We start from the raw sequence: 23,853 nt of genomic DNA, 5'->3' as shown, positions 1-23,853 counted from the left end.
ACAACATTTACAACAAGTTAATTGATAAAACATCCAAAGGCCAGCTACTCAGCTGAACAGTGGACATGAAAAAACTTTTACTGCAGCTGCATAATTGTTACCTATATATAAACTTATTGCAACTGGCATAAACTTATAAAACTGGTGTCCAGCTGGACTTATAAATTAAGTACAACATAAAAGCCAGTGAAATAATTATATATACTAGATAAAAAATGTTATCACAAATATATACTAGTAAGTTAAAGTTGAGTTAAGAGAAAAATCACAAAGAAACTGAAGACAGAGAATATATTGTTTCACACAAGTTCTAATTTGTGCACATGTTCAATCATCTTTTTTTTTGTCACAGAAGCAAAGACCATAAAGAAAGTTATAATATCAACTGATGAAAATACAGAAAGCAATATAGATAGAGTTAAATGGTTTACACAGTGTATATAGTTCGAATTTAGGTGAAAAAAACACAACTTCCAATGATTATCTCTGAGTACGATTTTCAGTTTCCTTGTTAGCGAAGAACAGTAAAGTGCATGCATCATTAGGATATTTGTCAGTCGGGTTAAAGATAACAAGAAACAAGACTATTGGAACATGTAGTGATTTGTAGGAGACTAACAGTGGCTTAGCATATTTTAAATTATTATGTACACTTCTGATACAGAGATCATGACTTACTTGAAGAGAAGCCTTGAGTAGATTAGTTTCTTTTTCAACATTCACTTCTGCTATATCTCTCTGTCTTTCCTGCAACTCTAATCTCTTTTCCAATGTAAATTTGTCAGTTTTAAATGCCAATGCTAGTGAATTAAACTTGGCTTCAACTTCATGATCACTAAGGTTGCCAGGACTAAAGAAGAAATTATCATTATAAGACACATTTCAATATTTATAAATACATGGGATAAAACAGATATTATAGTTAAACACTAATGTACAGGAGTACATTTCCATACATGTTACATCACTCATGACAATTACAACACAATAAAGCTAGATGCCACAGTTAATTAAAATCATAAGCCTGAATGTTTATGAATCTTAAAAGACAATGAAAGGAGTACCCCTTCAGACAGGCAATCATCCAAGTACACACAGACCAACACGAATGACAAACCCCCCTAACCCCCCCCCCCTCTCCCACACACACCAATGCCAATCACTCAAGCAGGCAGTCAACATGTAAAAAACCATAAAACACTCATATACTAGCCAGGCAATCAACCAGGCAGAATGATGACCATCAGCAAAGTTCACTCACAGCATGTGCAGATACTACCCAAATAATATCATTCACACAATCCCATGCAGCATCAACATGTATTATTGTATCATCTCTTTACATACACACTAGTTGTCACATTTTAATCAGATGCTAAATTAATCTTATACTGACACTACCAACTAGGAACATAAAGCGTGAAAAGATTTTCAGAAATTTTTATGACTCCTTGGATAATTTTTAGTACATCTATTTGTTGTCTTGGTTACTATTTCATTTGACAATGTGCAGGTGTTTTAACAAGTACGCATACTGCAATATAATATCAAAGAATTGAAAAAAAAAAAAATTTATACTATAATAAAGCAAGAACTAAAAAAAAATATTCCAAAGACCAATAAAATATCACAATTTCCTTGCATCCTTGCATCTTTAAAAAAAAAAAAACACATTTTTTGTTCTGTTATGGGTAAAACATTATTGAAGCAGGATTGATACTTGTTTTTCTTTGAATTGAATATATAAGTAACTAACAGCAGCAGAGTTATTAACAACAGCTGATCAAATCTATGAAACCTAAAAATAATATCAATATGGTCAGAGAATGTCACAGATGTACACAAGACTAATATAGATTTGTTTGATTTTTCATACTTGTTTATTAGAACCTGGACATAGAAAATCGACCATTATTCAATTCACAGACACACCTGCTGTACAAATATTGTGTCACGATTTCAATGTTAAAAATTAACTGCACAAAACCAATATGAAGTTGGTTAAAGTGGAATGCAATGCAATTATTGTCAAGTTATGCATGTATGCGGTTGCATCCTTTAAAATGTAATGAGAGGATAAAATTTGAAATATGTGAATCTCAAGTTAGTGTCGCATATACTTGGGTAAATAAATGAAGACATTTCCCCATGGTACACCTCAACTAAAGCGCTACAGGTGTCATACTAAATAGGGTTTGATATAGACTTAATGCAATGTATACAACAAGTGTAATATATATTGCTTGTTTACATGAGATGGGATGATGGGAACACTAGGGAGATTAGCTCCCTGCTTAGAGATAAATAAAAGTTTATATAATCAAGAAGGCATGTTTAATTATTTATAAAAAATATATACATATTTATATTTTCTTTTTTTTTTTGCTATTTCATTGACAAGCCCTATTAATTATTATGTCTATTTATTGAAGAAGGTGGGAACGAACTAGATTAGCAGTCACCTGACTGCTATTTTCTGATCCTATTCTCACTTATGTTCTTGCTTTGTTTTTAGTTTTTGATTCTATTAGTGTATTGGTTATAATAAGGAGGATAAACTTATTATTATATTGGCTCAGAGTATTAGATAATGAAATTTGAACAAAATCTGTGAATTTTCATGTACGTGTAGATATTAAGAAATGAATAACGATCATAAGAGGGTGTATATAGATTTCAGTACTTTGATTATAAAGACGTAACCTATTGTGTATGCACATGTTCTTTTTGTGGACAAGCTCCCATCATAGAAAATGTCTGTAGGAGGAGAGCATAAAGAAGTGTACAAAAAAGAAATCTTAAACAAGTGACATCGGCAGCCAATGTTAATCGATTTTCAATTATCTGTTCTTTTTTTTTTTTCTAAACAGAACATACTATATAATGATGAAAGTCTAATACAATGTCATTCAGCATCAACGAAGACTGAATTTGGCAGTTGCCTTTAACACAAATGGTGTTGACAGTAAATTTACCATATTTAATTCATTAGAAGAGCATCTTTAATAGAAGCGCATATATTGCATTAACTGTATACTACATCATTTTATATATTACTTTTTTGGTCACAGGCACATCACTGTCATTTGCATAAGTGCATGAGGTACATTGTACGATCAGAGCAAATATGGTCATTATCATGATAAATAATAAATGAGTGCTAAACTTGTCTGGTGCAAAATATTAAAATAATTGTAATGGATGTTTTAAAATCAGAACTCACACACAATGTTTTCACAATTTTAATTACAAGATATTGCAAAATGAATATGTCCATTGTTTCATAACAATTGATTAGCTGAGATGGAAACACTTCTTTTACTGGTTCGTGACTGACATAAAAAAAAATTGTTTTGTACAAACATTCCTATTTTTAACCTTTTATTGACCTGAGATTATGCTTGCTGAAAAAATGGTACATGTACAAATAAGACTAACTATAATGAATTTGGTTTGATTCATGTACAGTGTCATTATCAAGTACTATAGTACACACTTCAGACTGTTATCAGAGAGTGGAGTAGTTCTATTTTCACTATAAAGGAGTGCATCAAGAATACAGAAATGTATGAAGAGTTACATGTATTTAAAAAAATAAATAAAAAATTTCAATTTTTCTACCGGTATTTACTTTAACATGCTTCTTTTATTTCCCTCATACAAAAGTTTGTAAATTATTCAGCATTTTGATCAGATTTATAAGAAAATGTATAAGATGTACATTAGCCAGAACACTGAGGATAATATTCATTTATATTTAGAAACATATATTCATTGCACAGAAGATTTGAGTTGTTCAGTCAATACACAATGTAAATCACATTGTTATCCAGTAATACAACCATACTGATAAATATTGTACTACCTACATCTAGGTATATTGGCTATCTATTGGCACAATTGGCAAATGTATGTATATATAAAGTGAGAGTTGTCACCTGTGCATATGGCAGACAGCCATATTGTATTGTTGTTTACAAACAAGCATCTACCCATGTGTTGTTATCGTCGCTTGAGATTTGATTCATATGAGTGTGCATGTGACGACCCCTCTGGTTTAAATAAATGTGTGCATACAGTACAAATAAATTATTAAATGAAATTAAATTCAATTTAATAATCAATTATGTAGAGCAGGATTATTTGAAACATCTGAAATTATGTATACCATGGGTCCATACATCTTTCTCTCACTGATTTGACTATGTTGTGTAATGTCAGTTAACTGCTTTGTTTATTTGAGTACTGATAAATATTTTTGTTGTGTTCTTGTAAATTTTCCTATATGACTTTCAAGGATTTATAGTTCAGTATGTTATTTCCATTTTATTAGTTATTTGTAGTGAGGCTTTTGTTAAATTAATATGAAATCCATTACCAAACTTAAACTGATAGAAAATAACTCATAATAATAATAATAATAATATTTTTCAACTCAACTCAAGGTCAATTGTTATTATATTTGACTGTTGAATAAATGAAAGAATGTGCTACATCTTTTATTTATTGCCCTTCATTAAATGCATTAATTACATTGGAGTCATATATATTACCTTCACATACACACTACATCCATGATGTCACCACTTTACACATATCCCCGGTAAACACTAACTGAAGAAAGCACTCATTCACAGTCAGTAATCAACATTTTTGCTTTCCACTTACCTAACTGGAGAAGTTTGTTGTTTAAAATGCTCCAGTAATTTTTTCATCTTGAACTTTAGTGTTTTCACACGCTGATGCACACAGCACAAGTGTGCAATGCAGATTATGGATGGTCACGAACACAGCACAATGCATTGATGGTGTAACTCACTGCCTTAGAAGAAACAGACCTAGCCTAATAATAACATTCCCTGCCAAAAAAGCGACAGGTGTTCCACACATATGTATTCCTAGCAATACAAAAGTAAGACAGTGTCCCAAGTAGACTGAGATTGCTACAATGCTGTATTGTTGAAAACCAAGATTCAGAAAATAAATACACATGAGGGATTATTGATTAGTGGTAGTGAGGATTAAGTCTGTATAGAATGCAAAAAGGTTCACTGCTCACAAGTAAATACATTGTTGGAAATTACCTGCAGAAATGTGATTATCTACAATATGCAATACACTCTTTGCTTTAGGAAAGAGGAGTAATTTTATAGCTTGTTTAACTAGAGAATAAAACAACTTTAAAATATCTTATAATGCTAGTATATATAAATAATTACAGGTCAAATTACTTTACCGATAATTTATGCCCATTGAAAGATATAGATGTCTTCCAAGACAGTGGTTTCTCAGGGATGCAAGTTGCACACTGATAAACAGATCTTTATCTTTCATATATGCAAAGATATCATGAATACTAGTTTGGTCGCAGGTATAATGACAACGGTGTCCCTTTGCACCTACAACAGAGTACAATCTAAACAACTTGTGCACACCCACAAAAGTTCAGATCACCTCAAATATCGTGAATGGATATGGGAAGACAATTTGTTGAAGACTCAATCTGATGAATGTGGTGGCCCTTTACCAGTTCAGAAAAAAAAACACTTAGTAGTCAAGGGAGATAGAACCATATTCAGGTGTTTGTTGATAAGTGAAACACTGAGATTGTAAGTTAAATGTGCAGAGTATTAACTCCCTATGTTTAGCATGACCACAGCTAGAGGCAGTGTTGTGTATAACACATAGTTAATGACGCATACAGGTATACATGGATGAATAGGGACGATTATACACTTAACCTTAAAGCTGCATGACCATGAATCAATGTACAGATCACAGTTTATAGTACAATGCATGCACTGTGGATGTATCCACCTTGAAAAGCTTGGCAAAAGATTCAGTGATTTTAAATACAAATTTTGCTACCCAGACATGTGATGTGATATGTGATAAAATTAGTAAAAGGTAAACTAATAGCAAGATGAAGTTTTAAAGCAAGCTCTTCAAAATGATGTCATATCATGTAGAACAATACATACTATTATTAGTGGAAGAGCCCAACCTAAGGGGTCAACTGCACACCAGAGAAATAGCCTTGAAAACCTAAATTGACTATAGCACACACATAGCACAACATGACACTAACCACAAGAAATTGGCATTGCATAATAATTCTGCTATATCAACAATATGCAAATGTATATTATGTTTAATACATGCAGCCCACTATGCATATTAACAGCTGACAGTTACATGGCTTCCATCACAATCTATTGTCCTGCCAACACATTAAAGCATTGTATAAAGAAGTGACTTACATAATCAACAATTAATGGGGTGAAAATAAGCGTAAAGTGCATCCAAAATCAACATGTAGTATCAGTTACTAAAACTTAAATAAATACTGAATGAATCTTACAGAACAGGATTGTGTTACTGTAAAAAGTACAGAAATATTTCTATTTTCAAGTAAAATTATGTACATTTTCTTTTTATCAAACTCACTGCAAAATCATGTCAAAATTATTTCACAAATATAATATCAGCCAGGATGGATTGGAATATTCCACAACATGGTTTTACTAAATATTTGCATATAATTAATGATGTGGAAACGCTAATACTCACTGTGAATCCACAATATATGTGAGGTTTTATATCAATCAGCCAAGCATAAAGACTAACTGAATTCTAAAAGCTGTGAATGCATGGGTGGCTGTCAGTGATCTATAAATATATGTCATTAAAGCTGCAGTGATAACAAAGTCTACTCATATCATGTGTATTATTCATGACTTGTTACCTGTCAATAATATGTGGGTGAAAAACTGACTAACCGAACTTGTTTGGCATATCCAACACAATATCTAGATCCTTTGGAAAGACAATGCAGTTCAAGTTTTATAAGATCATTCAACCAGTAGAAATTATCCTCTTTAACACTGATAATGAGTTTCTTGTAATATTAGATACAAGATGGATCAATCAGTAACTAAACCTTTCACATTCCCATATCAGTGAAAGTGAAATACAACTGGAATAGTGCCACTGAAAAACCACAGCGTAAACATCTGAACTTTCTGCTATCCTGGTTCTATACTGAATGTACTGCCAAACAAATGGCTACACTACACTCACATAGACTCACCTTATCAGCAATAATGACTGCATATTAATGAAACCAATAGTAACATAGGGAAAATAATCAACAGCCATGCATACAAGACAGACGCTGGGTATTCCATCCTAGACAGAGAGACCTACCTCTAAAATTTTGATAACATTTGTTTCCATCGTCATATGTTTTCAATTACAGCAAAGAGAGTGCAAATAAGATGGTTCTTATTACAAGGTGGAGCAGCGTGAACTCCAGGGGGGGATATACAAACCACAATAAAACAAAGTGTAGATAATACACCTGACTTTAACAGCTGACACAGGAAACAGACATCAATCATTAATTAATCTGGCTAATGAAAATGGCAAAATCATTATGAAAAGGATCAACATAATTGTCTGGCAGACAAAACAAGTTCAGAGTCGATAATATTCATTTCAGTAGCAACAGAAGTGCATGATTGTTGTCAAAATCATATTGCACTGTATCATGCAATATGAGATCAGTCCACAACAATTTCCTGAAATAATTTCATATAATTTCTCAGCTCATTTATAATACCCACAAAACAGCACAGGAATGATGCAATATATTGTGCGAACACACACAGTATTGTATTGCACAGGAAAGAAATTTCCATAGCACTATATGCCAAGCTGACGCATTGTATACTTTGGGTATATTCAAATACTGCATATTTAAATAACAGTCTGCTTATTTGTTGAATATAACACAAGGAATGTAAATATCAAATTCACCATCAAAGTGTTGGCTCAGAGGCAGTCAGCACTAAAGTGTAAATACATATCACGATTTGACAATTATGATTGAATTGAATATTGTTTGATATGACAACAATTCTTCTTTTGGTTTCTACACATGTAGAAGGAAATAAAGATTATGAAAGATGCTTTGAATTGATTTAGTAAATTGCATCTATAGTCATATAAAACCTACGGTAACCAAATACTTTATGTTAAACTTGAAAATGAAAAATAATATAATTATGAAAAATGATGGCAAAAAGTGAAAAACCCAGCACTTGAAAAAAGTTAGAAAGAAAGATAATACAAATATAAGTTTTATAATACATGAAAGCATTCATGAAAGTTTCTTAACAGCATGTTTCTGAAATACCAGGATCTGCATGAACTTTTGGTAGATCCACTTACATGTACACCATACTAAGCACTGAACAGGTCTTTTCAAGTCTTTAAACTATATTTAGTGTGATTATTACAAAAGGTTATGAACCTCAAAGTAAAACACCTGCATGTAGGCAATATTGTATCCATGTACAAGGGAAAATACAGTTAGAGTTGAATAATCCGGTTTAATTATGACATTAGGCATTACCATATTTTCTTTACTAGAAGTGCAACACAATTTTTCTGTTTCTTTGTCATAATTAAAGAAAATTAATTAAAAATTATAATCTGACAAACACTTTGAGGATATTAATGATTCTTATGTATGCATAATATAATACTATAATACTGGACAAATCGAAAACACATATCATATGGTTTGATGTCACAATTATAATTCAGTCCCTCCAAAAAATCCTTTGAAATTAAAAAGAAATCAAATGTCACCTGCGGATGTCAATTTAGTAGAAAATATTGTGGGATTATATACAGCTTCAGCATATTACATTATAATTCTTATATTTTAATCCATAACCGAAATGGGACAGTTTTTTTATATTCTCAGCAATAGCAATATATTATCAGTTTATGTAGTAAGCACAAATAAGCTCATAGTTTGGCATTGTCAGAATAGAAAGACAAACTAAATACTAATTAAAGGCCCAGGTATACTATAAATATGCTCCTAAACAATAGGGATTATTTCCTTGCTTGTCACGCTGTAGTAAACAGCTCCAGCCAAGCTCCAGTAAAAACGTGTTTTCTCGAACTTACATGTCTATTATGTCGTGCCAAAGTGGATGCATGTGACTATGAATATCACAGCAGTGACTGTGTGTAGTATTTATGACAATAAATAGTGTACGAGCTGAGATTTTGGCGGATAAAAGTAAAAAACATGAACCGGGGAAAGGGATATGCGCGACTAATCTTGAATAACTACTACTGTCAATCAAAGTCACGTGATGTTGGACCGCTGAAACAGGATGCGTCATAGGCTATGCAAGTGATTAACACCATGCATTAGAATAGCCACACCTCCAATTCACACTTGCCCAGGGCAAGTGAATTGGGCCTTTAAGGCATAAAAACTGAATCCTTCTAGTTTTAATTGCTATTAAATACATAAGGCTACTTACATAACATGCAGAGTGAATGATGTCTGATACTACATGTTGCATTTTTGTAGTGAACATATTTTAATCCTCCAACACAAGAATGTCTTGCACAATAACAGAAAAATTGCCCGTCTAATGGTTAATACCGGTACCGGTATATTAACAGACTATTTACTTTATATTCAAAGAACACCTGAACAAATGAGAATAATGTCAAAACAGAAAGAATACAAAATGTATAATCATAGTACATTCCCTGTGTGTCATTTTTTTTTCACTGAAAACATAGGAACTGCAGGTGAACAAAATAAGCTAATTGGAATTAGATACATAACGATTATATCAACACAATAAATTTAAAGTCAGAAAGCAAACACCTATTATAAAGCCATTTTTTCTACAACATTCATTTCTTTTTTTAAAAGTGAATAAAACAAAGTATGTAAAAAAAATGGCAAACGCATGATTTATTTGAGTAGGCCTAAGTACTGAGTGTACAGACACTGTGATAACATATTGACAAATTAACTTGTTAAAAATAGTAAATCAAACAGTTTTTTTTTATAGCAAACTAAATAAATTAGAAAACAGGTGCAAACAATCCACCATTAATACTGTGATTAGTGAACACAGGTTATAGTTGAATGGGTTAAATACTCAGGAAGATACATGTATATTTAACTGCAGGCCTGGCACAATTATGGACACTTGGAGATACTGGAATGTCTGGCACAGCAGAAATGAATGGGTATTTTTTCAGCCCATGATCTGATCATAACCTTGAAAAAAAATCACCATGGTTAAATTTTGCCACCTCATTTTTTTTTTTCAAAATAGTACTGTCTATTTTGCCCAAAGAAGTTTATTAATAATAAGTTTAATAATAAGTTTGACATTTTGTGACAATCCATAATCAACATCTTACTCTAGGGTTCTAACATTGATATACTGTTAAGGGGTTAATTATTCACTCGGTTTTAATTTTGCTTATTTCGCTGACTAGAAAATGTGCTGAATTAAAACGCAGTGAATATTTACAATTTAGCATAGAACACATTAACTAAATGATAAAACTGTGAATTTAAAATCCACTGAATATGCCTGAAATGGTGAAGCAGCGAAACTTAAACCCAGTGAAAATTAGTCATTTTACAGTAATACGGCTGCATTGTACACAGATGAGATAAAACAGAATCACTAGTTTGTACTACCTATTTATACTAAAATTGAAATTAAGAAGATGTGTTATAATGTACTTGACATTCATGATTGGTCAGTAACTAAGCTAATCAGTCATTTAAATTCCAAAATTAATTCAAGTTTTTATCGTTGCCAACACCAAAGTGGAGTTGCAATTTAGTAGTACATTATCACTACTCATGTACTGCAGTACAGCATAAATAGTACAGAGAGGAAGTACAAGGTTTAGATACACGGGATATGGTAAGTAAAAGATCAGGAAAGACAAAATGTAATAGTACAGGGAATACAATACATTTATGTATAGGAAGTACATACATACACAGAGTATGGTACATAAAAGTACGGGGAGCACATGTAAATTTTGTATAAAATAATGTAGGAGAGGAAATGTAATCATTCAAATATCGAACAACATGTTGGCCACAGGCTTACAACATGTCAACAACACCTGGAATTTGTTCTGACCAATCACATTTGACTGACTGTGTTGGTATAAATGTGTTCATGATTTGGTTTTTGCAGGTGTTTGATGGTTACACTGTATATAAATCAATTTATGAAATATACAGTTTGAACGCAACAATGTATAAACACCAATCATGGACATTATATTTCTGGTAGATCAAAGGCATAGTTACGATATACATTTGTTTGTATACTGGCACAATTTGTTTATTGATTCTATATTACTTATCTATGAGTTTCACTAATTAACAATTTTGTTGAAATTCAGTTGCAATTATTTTTATAGACTTAAATAAACTGTATAAATTAATGACTAAATGGAATTCTAGTGGCTAGTAGTACACAGTTTATTATGTAGATTAATCGACCATTGCATAATTATGTCAGTTCCTTGAACTGGAGAGTTAATAATTTTGGTATCAGGCATTTGTTTTTTATGAATTTCTTTCATGGTACTGAAATTAATTAACAATTTCCAAGACCAAATTTAATACTAACATTATGTTATATCTTGATAAAACAATATTTTGACAATTCTTTAACAGGCATCAAAACATAATTTTTTTTTTAAGCAATGATGTTAGACAGTGATACCCAAATGCTCAAGACAAACCAATATTTTTAGACGAAATGGTGACTGAGTGAACCACATATACAAGGTACACAATTATAACAGACATCAGGTTGAAGTAACAACACAAAACAAATCGTCCAAGCTCCCAAGCACATTTGAAAATAAAAACATATTTCTGTAATCATTGTATTTTTAAAATCAAAGCAAAGAATAATTGGCTTTACAAACAATTCTAGAAAGACCTTCCAATCCAGTCAATGTAGTGTTCATGAATAGTGGAAAACCACAAAGTACTGAATTGTTCACCTCTAAATAGCTAGAATGGACTGCTCTGTTATGAGATATGCACAATTTGAAGTACAGTATAAAGAGGCTAAGACAACTGCATAATTTCTTCCTCAGAATTAAACGTAGGTCAAAATTACTTTTCACTTTGAAATTGACTTTTACTAAGAATAACTCAAGCAAAAATAAAAGGAGAATACACTTTGTTGAGTGAACAGAGCAAAACACATTGAAATAACATTTTCAGTGATACTAAAATAAAGTGGTTCATTGATCATGGTTAATTTCCTCAATGAAAGTGCATTTTAATAAAACGTATCGGTAATTTCCCATATCTAAAAGTAACTGTGGGCTACATATACAAACATACTAGCATAAAAGATCCACATATGTACTGCACACACTTGTTTTCTTTGATCCCACTGAAAAAAATATGCCTAAAAACACAAGCTAATTATTTTCATTCTTGTAAGGTAATGTAAAACATGTCTTTTTCGCGAGCATGTCTTTTTCCTGAATTTAGCGAGAGAACTGATTCGCTAATTTAAGATGTCGCTAATGACTTTATTATCAATTCAAAATGGCCGCCAAACAAAGAAATCAACGATGACAAGAGAGATTCGCTATTAAAATCAACGTTTCGCTATTACGTCATTTTACCACAATTCACTAAAATTGCATGCCGCTTTTTCAACATGTTTTACAGTATATAGCAGCAGTCCTTTAAAATGTCAACTGCTAATACATGTATAGCAGGCACACTAAAAGTAAGTGTAATTGACACTTTATATACCTCAGGCATTGAAGTTAAACTGAGTTTGTTTTTATTTTTAAGTTAAAATTGACTGCAGTGCAATGTTAGAAGCAATCAATCAAACAATGTGGCAATGGCAATGGCAAGTGGGTTTTAATAAAATGATTGCTACTATGAGGGAATGCATACACAACAGCTATAATGTGAAAACTATCAATGTACATACAGAATACAAGAAATTTAATATGAGTAAAATACATGTATAATCCATTGCTGTATAGTTTGAAACTTCAACCATAGGATAGGATACCAAGTGACTCACATAGAGTGAATTAGTAAGAGAAAGTTAAATAAAGATGAATTCCATGGTATTCGAAACTAGAAAGTATGGAAGGTATACATTACATATAGAATAGTCACACAGATCTGTGATAAAAACCATGTGTATGCCTCCTAGTACAACACTTACAAGAAATGAACACAAACAAAGAGCAGTGAGACACTTCAAAAGTATAAACTAAAAATCCAAACCTCTACATCAAATGACAACATTGACAAAGACCTCCATCAATGCTCATGACACAGCAGACTACATTAGTACAAGTGTCAAAGCCACACCAATTCAATGAATGTCCTATTGTGTGGTAAAATACACAGCATTTTAAAAAGTAAACATTGAGGGCATCAGTCATTTAAATTATTCCAGGCACTTTAAACTGAATTGAACATGGTGAAAATAACAGAACAATCAACTACTGTTTTCCATAACAACATTGAGTAAGTGGGGTGTAGAGTATTCATGATCAATACTTAATTATTTTAAATAAAAAACTAAAGAAAACCATGTTGGGTAATAAATACTTTTTCAGCCATCACCCAAACAATACCACTCAAACTATCCTACAGACCCAAAACAGATAAGGTTAATCCTATAAATTTTTTATTGGAATTCCAATGTAAGTTTGTTTTTAAAATCTTTAGCCAGACAGAAAAAAAAACACCCTTTGCCATATACTTGGGGGAAAAAAATAAAAAGAGACATTGATCAACCAGCTAAATAACAGGTTAAAACCTGGCCGCTTGTTAATTCTGAATACAAATTCGTGACTGGTGTGCACCTATACCCAACTTTCCCTGAATGTACATATGTACTGTGGTAATTTCAGCTGACAATAAACACCACCCAGACAGACCACCTGTTGATCTACGTGAAAATAATCCAACTATTTGAAACTTTACATATAATCAGTTACCGATCCTATATAGAATAAGATGACAATTAGAGAACACTCACACAGATATGTGGTTACTCCACCTAGCATAATAACACCCACCAATTGTTGGATCCAAAATGTCTCATGAACTACAGTATGATATTACTAGTAGACATCTTAAAAATAAACAGTCCAGACTTACATGTCTAACACTGCCATTCCACCAGGCATTTCCTGCCCAACCTGAATATATTAAGCATACCACAAACTCTACTAACCTTAACGGATGAATTAGTATTAAAAACCATGTCTGTGACACAAGCCAATTACATGCACATCTGAAATCTGAACATTAAAAACACTCCAGCGTATATCCGGACAACAACTGTCACAAAAGTAATCATCGCATGCACTGGGAACAACAGAGTTAATTTAAATACAACCAATATGAAGGAATTCCAATAGTTGTTTATTTCAAGAATGTTTGGCATTCCAACACACTCTGGGTAAAGAGTTTTCTTCCTGTCAACCCTCAAGAGATGCTCAAGTCAAGTATGATAATTTGTATACCATAAATCTATCATCTGATATGGAGAAATAAATTACTTAATTTAATAGAGTACAGTCATAATTAACAATATAAAGTAGTATCATATCTCACATAGTAACTGTCACAAGCAGGCATGAGATGTGATCAAGTTGTCTACACATTCAGTGATTAGATTAGAATTAAAAAGCATTTCCAGGGTGAGCTGGAAACTGACAAAGCTGCACCTCATCGTGCCCTACAGGAAATCATACAGGGAATATTGAAATTCGCAAATGTCATGAGTACAAAAACAGTTTTCTGGTCTCAAGAATTGTGCAGCTTCACTCGAGACTGACTCAAAGTAAACAGACCATTAAACAGTGTGTACATGTAGATCATCAGTATCATTACCACGTAAAACAGAGTAAGGTATAGGGAAGATCTACTTTAAGGCACTTCAAGTCAAAATTTGCACGAGTGAGCATGTTATGAATTGCATTGTGTGAGAAAACTTCCCATTGTACATAATGGGAAAACTGACTAAATGCCATTTTTTTAAATGTTTAAACAATACTAAGATTCCCATCAATGACAATACTCTATGTCCTGATCAAAATTTCAAGACATGAAAAAACAATTTCACTATAGTAACCAGTGCAATAAAGTCAAATTTGACCATTTTTCATGACATTTCAGGCACAAAAAATTGCCTGGTGACCCAAACCAGACAATTAACACAACATCTGTTGAAGCCAATTTTTCCAATTCATTTTGGCTATGTCTTGAAGCTTTCAGCAGACGATCTGTTAACCCATAATAACGATAGCATGGAGAAGACGAGGTATAATCTTCAACATGGCTTGAACCTCTTTAAGGCCTTCACAGAATATTAAATATGGACAATTAATCAAATTATTTCAAAATAATTACATTAAAATAATCAATCAAGATAAAATATTGTTGTCTTTATTTAATTTTTCACAAAACAAATTTGTGAAAAATTACTATAATGGTACCAAATGACCATGGATGAAAATAAAAGAATGTGACATTAAGTGGCATATAATTATGATAATATCTTGCAAATGTTGTTTAAACAACAATTCATTATCCATTAGCTGTCTAAGTGCAGTTTGCATGTGCACGAGGATGAACCCACAAACAGTAATAATTAATGCAAAAAAAAATAGTTATCATCAGAAGTACCCATCTTACAGCTACATAAATAGTGAACACAATTTAGAGATATGATAAGACCTTTTTACCATAGAAACCAATGACGACTGGACTTCTTTATCTGGCTTTTATGAGCAATTCAATAAAATCAGAAATGTCAAGTAAAATTGATTATCTGATTTAAATGGTAGCCAAATACCCCAAGAGACTCTCTGCCTCAAAGTATTCATTGCATAGTGGACTTTGTTAGAATCAATGTCATGTTTTTATGACAGGTATATGTACAGGTTAATTTGTGTAAGAATCTATAGTAAAAGAAATTGTCTTACACTCAAGTTCATTTGACTGTCCCAATCTGCAGTGGTTACTATATTTTGTTTATTAAAAGTGCATCTCCAAGAGAAGGGCATATAAAACACAAGTCATTGTTAATGACACAGTCCCTGTTGCAATTAGGGGAAATGTTATTCAAGTCAGATCGTTTTTATCTGATCACAAATTGAATTGTTATGAACATGTATTGAAAATTACTGGTCAAGTGACCAGGTGAATTGATTCTGAGTGAATTTGGTCAGTAATTGATAGCATAAATAATAGACTAATAGACAGATTTATTAAACTTTATATTACTATTGCTATGATTTCATGGCAGGGAATTAAGGCACTTCACAAAAGCATAAGTCACAACATGAACATGTACCGAGCGACTAACATACAATGTATACAAAGTGAAGATTACACTTTGCATACCAATATAAATGTGGGATTACAATCAGCATAAATACAATGGATTTACAAAAATAAGAATAGGTCATGTGACGAAAAGTTGTATACCATTCTATGCAAAGGAGTCAATATGTTATTTGTTATAATTCATATACTAAGTTTGTCTTCAGTTACGAAGCACTTACTTATGAAGAAAACATTAATGTAAGTACCAAACGGTATTTAATGGGGGGTGAAAAACACTTTAATTTCAGTTCCTTTTCCACAACAATACAGATACAATGCACTGACTATTATAGACGATTGACAAAGCTTACAGTATGAGCTGACTGCAGAATTAGTGACTAAAAAGACATCAAAAGTTCAGTGACTTCTTGTTTGACTTGCTTAGTACACTAGTACATGAGAAGCAGTCAATACAATGCAATACAGTGCAGTGTTTTGCATATTTTTATGTACATCTATCCTTTATTTGTTAATTTTGAAATAAGTTGACATGACTTTGAGTTGTCTACAGACTTGATCACATTTGGGGGGGGGGGGGTATGGAAAAAATGTTGTAGGTTTATTTTGTGGAAGACAACATTTAATTTTTTTTTCTTTAAAACCTTTTTCATTTACCGGTACTTTATTTATAAGTATATTCAATGAAGCATGTTTTTGTAAAAAAAAAAAAAAAACGATATATGTATCTCTGTATAAAGTCTATGATATGTGAGGCTTTCCCTGTGAACAGCTCCCTCAAAGTTTGAACTATTCAAGAGTGGAAGAATAAAATACCTATTTTCAAATTACAATTTTTCTCTTCATCCACTTCTTCAAGATAAAAACGCATTTTGTTTGACCACCATGCAGTAATAATACAAGCACACATGCTAAGCAATACAGAACTTATTATACATACATACATGCATGTCACACCCAGGGAATAGACAAAGCAGACAATATCTTTTATACATACATTTCATCCATAGACTAGAGTCACATGCTTACAACATTTGTCAATTTCTGCAATACTCTCACAGCAAAATTCCCACACAAACACACTGGATTTCTAAAACAGTCAAACTGATTTTTTCTTGTTGTGACAAATGATGCATAGTGTAAAAAATAAATAGTGTACAGCTACCAACAACAACTGTCACAGGAACATTTTATAAGAGTAACTCTGTACCGTCATTGTTTAGTTATTGAATGCAGGAGAAAAATAAAATTCAGATTTCAACTTAATGCTATATTATTAAGCCCTCATTAACTTTGTTGTGTAAATTTCACATTGTTTTATATAATAAGCGACCTAATGGTTAAAAAAGTTTCTTTTTTTCACAAAAAATTAAAATGTTCGTTAAATTATCAGAGAGAAAGATGTCTTCACAAAATGAACAAATCTGACTGAGGTTCCCCATGGTACTTGCGAATAAAGTATCAAAGCAATTGAGCTAGTAGTTTTCAAGAAGTCAAAGACAACATTTTTGATAGTGTTAACAAAACATATAGTTTTTTTTTAATTTTAGTGCTTAGTAGTTTAATAGTAGACAAATTCAAAACTCCTACACATACACACTAAAAACAATTGCTTACTACCGATACATTGAAAGCTGCAAAATAAGCAAATCCATAATGTGGCCTACCTTTTCACTGATTTTCTTGTGAGTCCAAGGGTTCGGAGTATTGAGTCTGATAAAGTAGGCGTTACAGGTGATTTAGATGAGGATGGTGTTGAATCCTTTTTCTCTTCTGTAATAACTGAGTCATTTATTTCAGTATTCATTGATGTATCAGATTCAACACTATCACCTTCTCTTGTGCTCTCCGTTTCCGATGCTTCTGATAATTCAGGCATTCGAAATTTAATGTCTTTCTTCTTCTGCAGCTTGTTCTCCTGAAAAAAGAAGAATATAAAAATGTTTGCCTAATTACTTTGTGAAATTCTGCTATCGATACAGTCTTATGTATGCAAGCCTATCAAAATGTCACACAAATATAATCAATAAATTTTTAAAAGTTCAATAGCAGAATAGTATTAGATATGCATCAACATATACAATGCATGTACAAAACTACCGGTATGTGTAATTTGAATGTGCACAAGCATGACTGTTACACTTCAGCAAATTCAATATAATTTGGGAAAAAAATAAAGGTAAAAAAAAAACTTGTACAAGCACCACCAATTCTGAGTGTTGACGGATAAAATTTGTTGGTCAGTTAATGGATTTCTAGAAAAATGCACTGAAAATTGAAAGTGGTAAGATTAAAGATTATGCATTACAATTATAACACAGTATTAAATGCAACTGACAATAATGATGAATACTGATTCTTAGCAGCTTATAAAGGAAGCATCCACCAAACTCACCAGAACATAGTAGTGCATAAATTCCTCTAAAACATGTGTAAGATTGAATATGAGTAGCGCAAGACAAAGGTGCGAGACAGCTGACATGCTTGGCTGCAAGTTTCATTCAGATTAACTAAATATAAGATAATGTGACCGCCCCAAGCAGTTGGGAGAAATGCATCGGTGGTGATTGATGATAATTACTGTGGTTTGCATGGCCTGAATCTAGTAATTAAGGGTTAGCTTTTATAAGTGAATCAATAGTTTATAACCAAAGGGAATAAATTTAAGATGATAAAAGCAGTCTTGCTGCTACTACCTTTGGCTGGAAATAATGCTGTCCACAAATTACAAAGCTACCCAGAAATAGATGCTTTGAGCAGGTGTTCTGTTGTTGACCAAGGTTGGTTCAATGCTGGTTGGATGAGTGTCTCCTCACTCTTATTTCCACCATCGGTTCCAACAAGATTTTCCCCAGCAATTCAGACAGATGTCTATGTACATGTACTTCTCATGTAAACACAGATAAATTCTTCTAATATTTTGTACACTACAATTGATTCAGGGTATGCGATGATGAATACCGTGGCAACACACAAAAAGATTGCAGGACTTCAGAAACCGTAATGATTTAGAAATCGATTCATTCAGTTATGAGTTCTTAAAAAGAGTCTGTAATTGGCAACACCTGTCTAGACACACACCCACTACAGACACTTGATACATGTTTTTCTAAAACAATGCTAATAATTTCTTGAATAAATTACAGTCATTAAGTTACTTATTTATTAATACATGTATCTAATAAAATTGCATATAACTTCACATTATAATATGAGGGTGACCATGTTTTTCTTTTTTTTTCAAGGCAAAGTGTGATATCAATGTTAGCATTAAAGCAAGCCATTTTCCTTAAATGTTAATAAAATTAGGATTAGATTAAATTAGTCACATTCCCTAAAAGCAACAATAACTAAAGTGAACATAAAAACAGAATACATCACTGAGGAGGAACAAATCAGAGATTTTTAATATTTTTTAAAAGAAACACTTTGGTGTATCATTTGTTGTTGTTCACTGAACACTTGATATTTTGCATGCAGCTTATCATAACTAAATTTTCTGTCTTGCATATAAACTCCAGCTTTTTTAAACAGGTTTCAGCTGAGCCACAATTTGGTTCTTATATAATGACTTGTTATTACATGGACAGAAGACAATATTTTTGTTATGATGACGACGATGATGATTTTTTTTCTTGTCAGCACAATAAAACAGGGTTTACCAGGTCATTAGAAGCAGAGATACATTTGTAAGATAGTGTCACTCTTACAATAAATGTAATTATTCATTCAAAACAATGTTACATGAACTGTCTGACATTTATAATTTCATAATTATACTCTTGGATTTCAGATATAATGTAACAATGAGAACTGAGTACTGATATTGTTATGAAAATTAGCCATAGCACTATACTGTTTCCCTGAAGAAAGCACTGCATAAGGCACGATTCAGTAATAAACTATTTTTACTGTATATACATGTACTAGTATAACAATTTGGCTATTCATTGCGATATTGCTTATTTGTGAATGCTTGTGTATACAAGGAGAGGATTTTCCTACACTGATTTAAACATACAATGTAACTGTAATGGAATGAAACTGAAATCTGTGATAAAGTTTAGCCTACAAAATCGTAAAATTGAAAGAGTATTAGTATCATTATAAAAGAGGCAGAGACTACAATAGAAATAACTGAATAAAATAGCAATGCGCTGCATGGTATTTTTATACCGTTCCAGGCTTTGTTTTGTTTGTGTTGCTCATAACTGGTTGCAGATTGAAGAGGTTTAGAACCAGTTGTTGAATCGGTGTCCTGATCCAAAGTTGAGTTTTTGACGCTTTGGCTTGCCCTGAACCGAATCTGTACTGGCACAGAAATGTATTCAGTGATTGGCTGCTGTCCATCTTGTTCAAAATCAGTCAATTCAGTACTTGATGTTTGTGATGATTCAGTGTCTCTTGTGGCTGTAATCCGAGGTTCCACAGCAGATATACTAGTTAACGATGGATCTGGTATATTTGACTGAGGCAGCTCTGAGATGTGATAACTATCTACACCAATGTCAGGCAGTACAAGAGGAGTTTCTGTCTGTGGAGTATGGACCATAGTGAGTTCATCCTGCTTGAAAACATTACCAATTGTGGCCAAAGGATAACTTTCTTCTAGTTTAGTATCTTTATCATTTTTTGTGGACTGCTCTTTACATGTATCTTCATCATCACAGGTGTTTGTGAAATATTCTTGGTCAGTATTTTGTTCAATTACAGCCATAACACTGTCTTCATCACTTGCATCTACTACATCAACGGTGGTAAGAATTAGTGGTTTGTGGATTGCATCCTCAAATACTGCAGGCTCACTTTTAACCACATCTTCTATAAGCTCTTCTGAATGTTTTGGTCCATTGTTATCACGGTTGCCAAAATCACTTTTACAAGATAATTCTCTTTTTATGTCTTCCCTTGCCAAATTGCCAGTAGCCTTTACTATTTCACTAACAATCATGCTAGTGTCTTGGGTTGAACTACTCTGACCATCTTTGTCTGTTATATTAACATTTAACACAGGAATGATAGATCTATCAATTTCGAATTTGGCCACCTGTAAATCAGGAGCATGTACCTGAACATGTGGCTCTTTAGTTGCAGCTTGCAAGTCCGTAAGTGGATGGAGTGCAATTGTGAGATCAGAGGTGAGTGTTTGTTTAATACACCAATCATCACCTGGTGTGTTCTCAGAGGTAACATCAACAACATTCTCATTAGGTTTTAATTCCACTCCTTCAGGGTTGTCCAACTTGATCTCCTCATTATCCAAAGATATTAAAATGTCACTAAGATGCTTGGGAAAGTTGCCAGCTGTCTCATCAGGTACACAAGTACTGTGCTTTATAGGTTCAATATCCATAGTGCATTGAGGAAATATAAACTCATGCCCAACCAACAAATGTTTTTCAGATGGGCGAGGCATGCCTTCATCTATAAATGTTTTGCCATGTAAAATAACTGTAGGAGGAATAAAGTCATCTGCAGGAGCCACCTCCTCCCCCTCCCCCTCTTCCTTCTCATTTGATGCAAGGACTGTTAGCATTCTTTGTAAGCACAGTTCCGTCTTTGTTGGTAAACTAAAATTTACAGTGTTAGTTCCTTCAATATTTACTTTGTCAACACTTGTACTATGCTGACTTTTTTTAACTGAATCCTCCCAACATAGTGTATGAAATTCAGTTTCCCTGACATCTGTCACAGATATAGACATCATCTGAGGAAAGTCAAAAGATTCAATCACAGTAACTTCATCTTCTTCAGATCCAATTGTGAGAATATCTGCTTTCGAAAGGTCGAATCCAAACATTTTAGGGTCACAATTTTCATAACTAGTAAGCTCCTTGGGTTGTTCAGAGATGTTAATTACAGTTACATCTAATTCAAAAGGGGGAGATAATTTACCAGTACAGTCAATGTTTTGTTGTTTTTTATAATTACAGTGCAACTTCTGTGATGACTGATTTTCTTCTTTCTTGCTAAACTCTGGTGAGTTCCGCATTGGTAATTCCTCCAATTTTTCAACAACAGTGACTTCTTCTGTGCTTTGTAGTGCAATAAATTCATCCGAGTGGTTCACATCTTGAACAAAATCACTCTCTTGATTACAATCACTCAGTCGAAACAGTTCAGAAAACTCAACAGAATGACTGCATTGCTCAACTACAGATTCACTACACTGTGTAATGCCACCAATGTTCTCTGCCTCATCAAAATTACTTGTCATGGATAAATCACCTACAATTAATTTTTCCAGCATAGTTGTGTGATCAGCATTTGGAGGTTGCCAGATTTCTTCACCCGATTCATTCTCAGTATCACTGACATGTGGAGTTGAAGCATTGTCTGAAATGTCATCACCTTCTCTCATTTCCGACATGGACAAGTCAAACATACCACTATCCACTTGAGACATCTGGTCTTCAGAGGAACTATTAATTCTTGAGTCATCGCAATAAGTCAGTGCAGGCCCAGGAGATTTCTCAGGCAATGTGATCTCATGGCCAGGTTTATCCCACTGTTTGTCATTCAGAAGATTTATTGGCTTAAAATTGTCAGGTATTGAAACACCTGCAGGAGAATTGGTCACAGCAGCATTCACTGATGCATCACAACTTGTACAAATAAAGATATTACCATCAATGTCAAGTTCATCTACAGATATTGCATTTACAGTGTCTTGTATATTTCCCTTGATAAACAGCTCAGGAGAATCATCACAAATTTCTCCACTCATTACAACAGCCCGATTAGTTACATGTGAAGAGCATGAGACATCATAAAACGCATCAGTTACATTGTTATCATCAATGTTAGTGTTTATGGGTGGGAGAGCCACATTTTCTGGGCAACATGCAAATTCATTACCATGGTCTACATGTTTAAGTTGTCTACTTTGGCATTCATAGCTGGCAAATTCTTTAGATAGTTCAGAATTTCCAATTGCAAAAGGTTTCTTAGTATTCTCATCCATAAAATTTATCACAACCTCCTTGTATGTTTGATTTTTATCACTGTGTGATTCAAACAATTTAGAACCTACATATTCATTTGAATGCACAGGTGTTCTACCAGTTATTTCAATTTTTACTGTGGGGATTTCCATCTGTTGTTTTTCAGAACTTTCAAGGACTGTTGGTTGTGTGACCTCTATACATACAGCATCAGCTGATTTACTCTGTTGGTCACATTGACTTGGTAGAGAAGCAACTTCTATGGTTGATGATGTTTCAACGAAGGAACACTGTTTGACATTGTCTTTTGTTTTAGTGACCATGATGTCATTCTCTGAAATTTCTTCCACATCAGAAGTTATATGTGCCGACCCAACACTTTTAAAAGATTGGATATCATCATTTAAACTAGCAATTGGTCCGACCACAGGCTGGAGATCAACAAATCTAGTGACTGGACTTTGCAAAGGTTTTACAGGTACATGTAACATCTCAGTTTTGGTCTTCTTTTTTGATTTGGGGGGAAATGAAAAATCAAGATCTAAACTAGGAAAAACAATTTCGTTTTTCAAAAATTGGTTACTACCTGGTGATGTTGATGAGGTCTTCTTTCTTGTAGTGCCTGATGTGCGCAAAAATCCAGTGCTGAATAGTGGCAATGATGTCTTCATAGGACCAAAATTATAACTGTCA

The 23,853-nt window shown here is 33.0% G+C and overlaps 1 protein-coding gene across 1 annotated transcript in view; it reads right to left on the bottom strand.

Annotated features, from left to right (window-relative positions):
* Window positions 1-23,853, bottom strand: part of LOC100379008 (uncharacterized) — a 103,367-nt gene that overhangs the window by 20,772 nt on the left and 58,742 nt on the right. Inside the window, exons 25-26 of the mRNA XM_085506544.1 lie at window positions 17,884-18,134; window positions 679-850 (exon numbers count right to left, since the gene is read on the bottom strand). Of these exons, the coding sequence (XP_085362670.1) occupies window positions 679-850; window positions 17,884-18,134 (423 nt within the window). The remainder of the gene's footprint in view (window positions 1-678; window positions 851-17,883; window positions 18,135-23,853) is intronic.

The sequence above is a fragment of the Saccoglossus kowalevskii genome, chromosome 12 (assembly GCF_978046115.1).
Source record: "Saccoglossus kowalevskii chromosome 12, keSacKowa6.1, whole genome shotgun sequence".
NCBI lineage: Eukaryota > Metazoa > Hemichordata > Enteropneusta > Harrimaniidae > Saccoglossus > Saccoglossus kowalevskii.
Note: the sequence above shows the minus strand (reverse complement) of the source record. Positions and strands in the feature narration are given on the sequence as shown.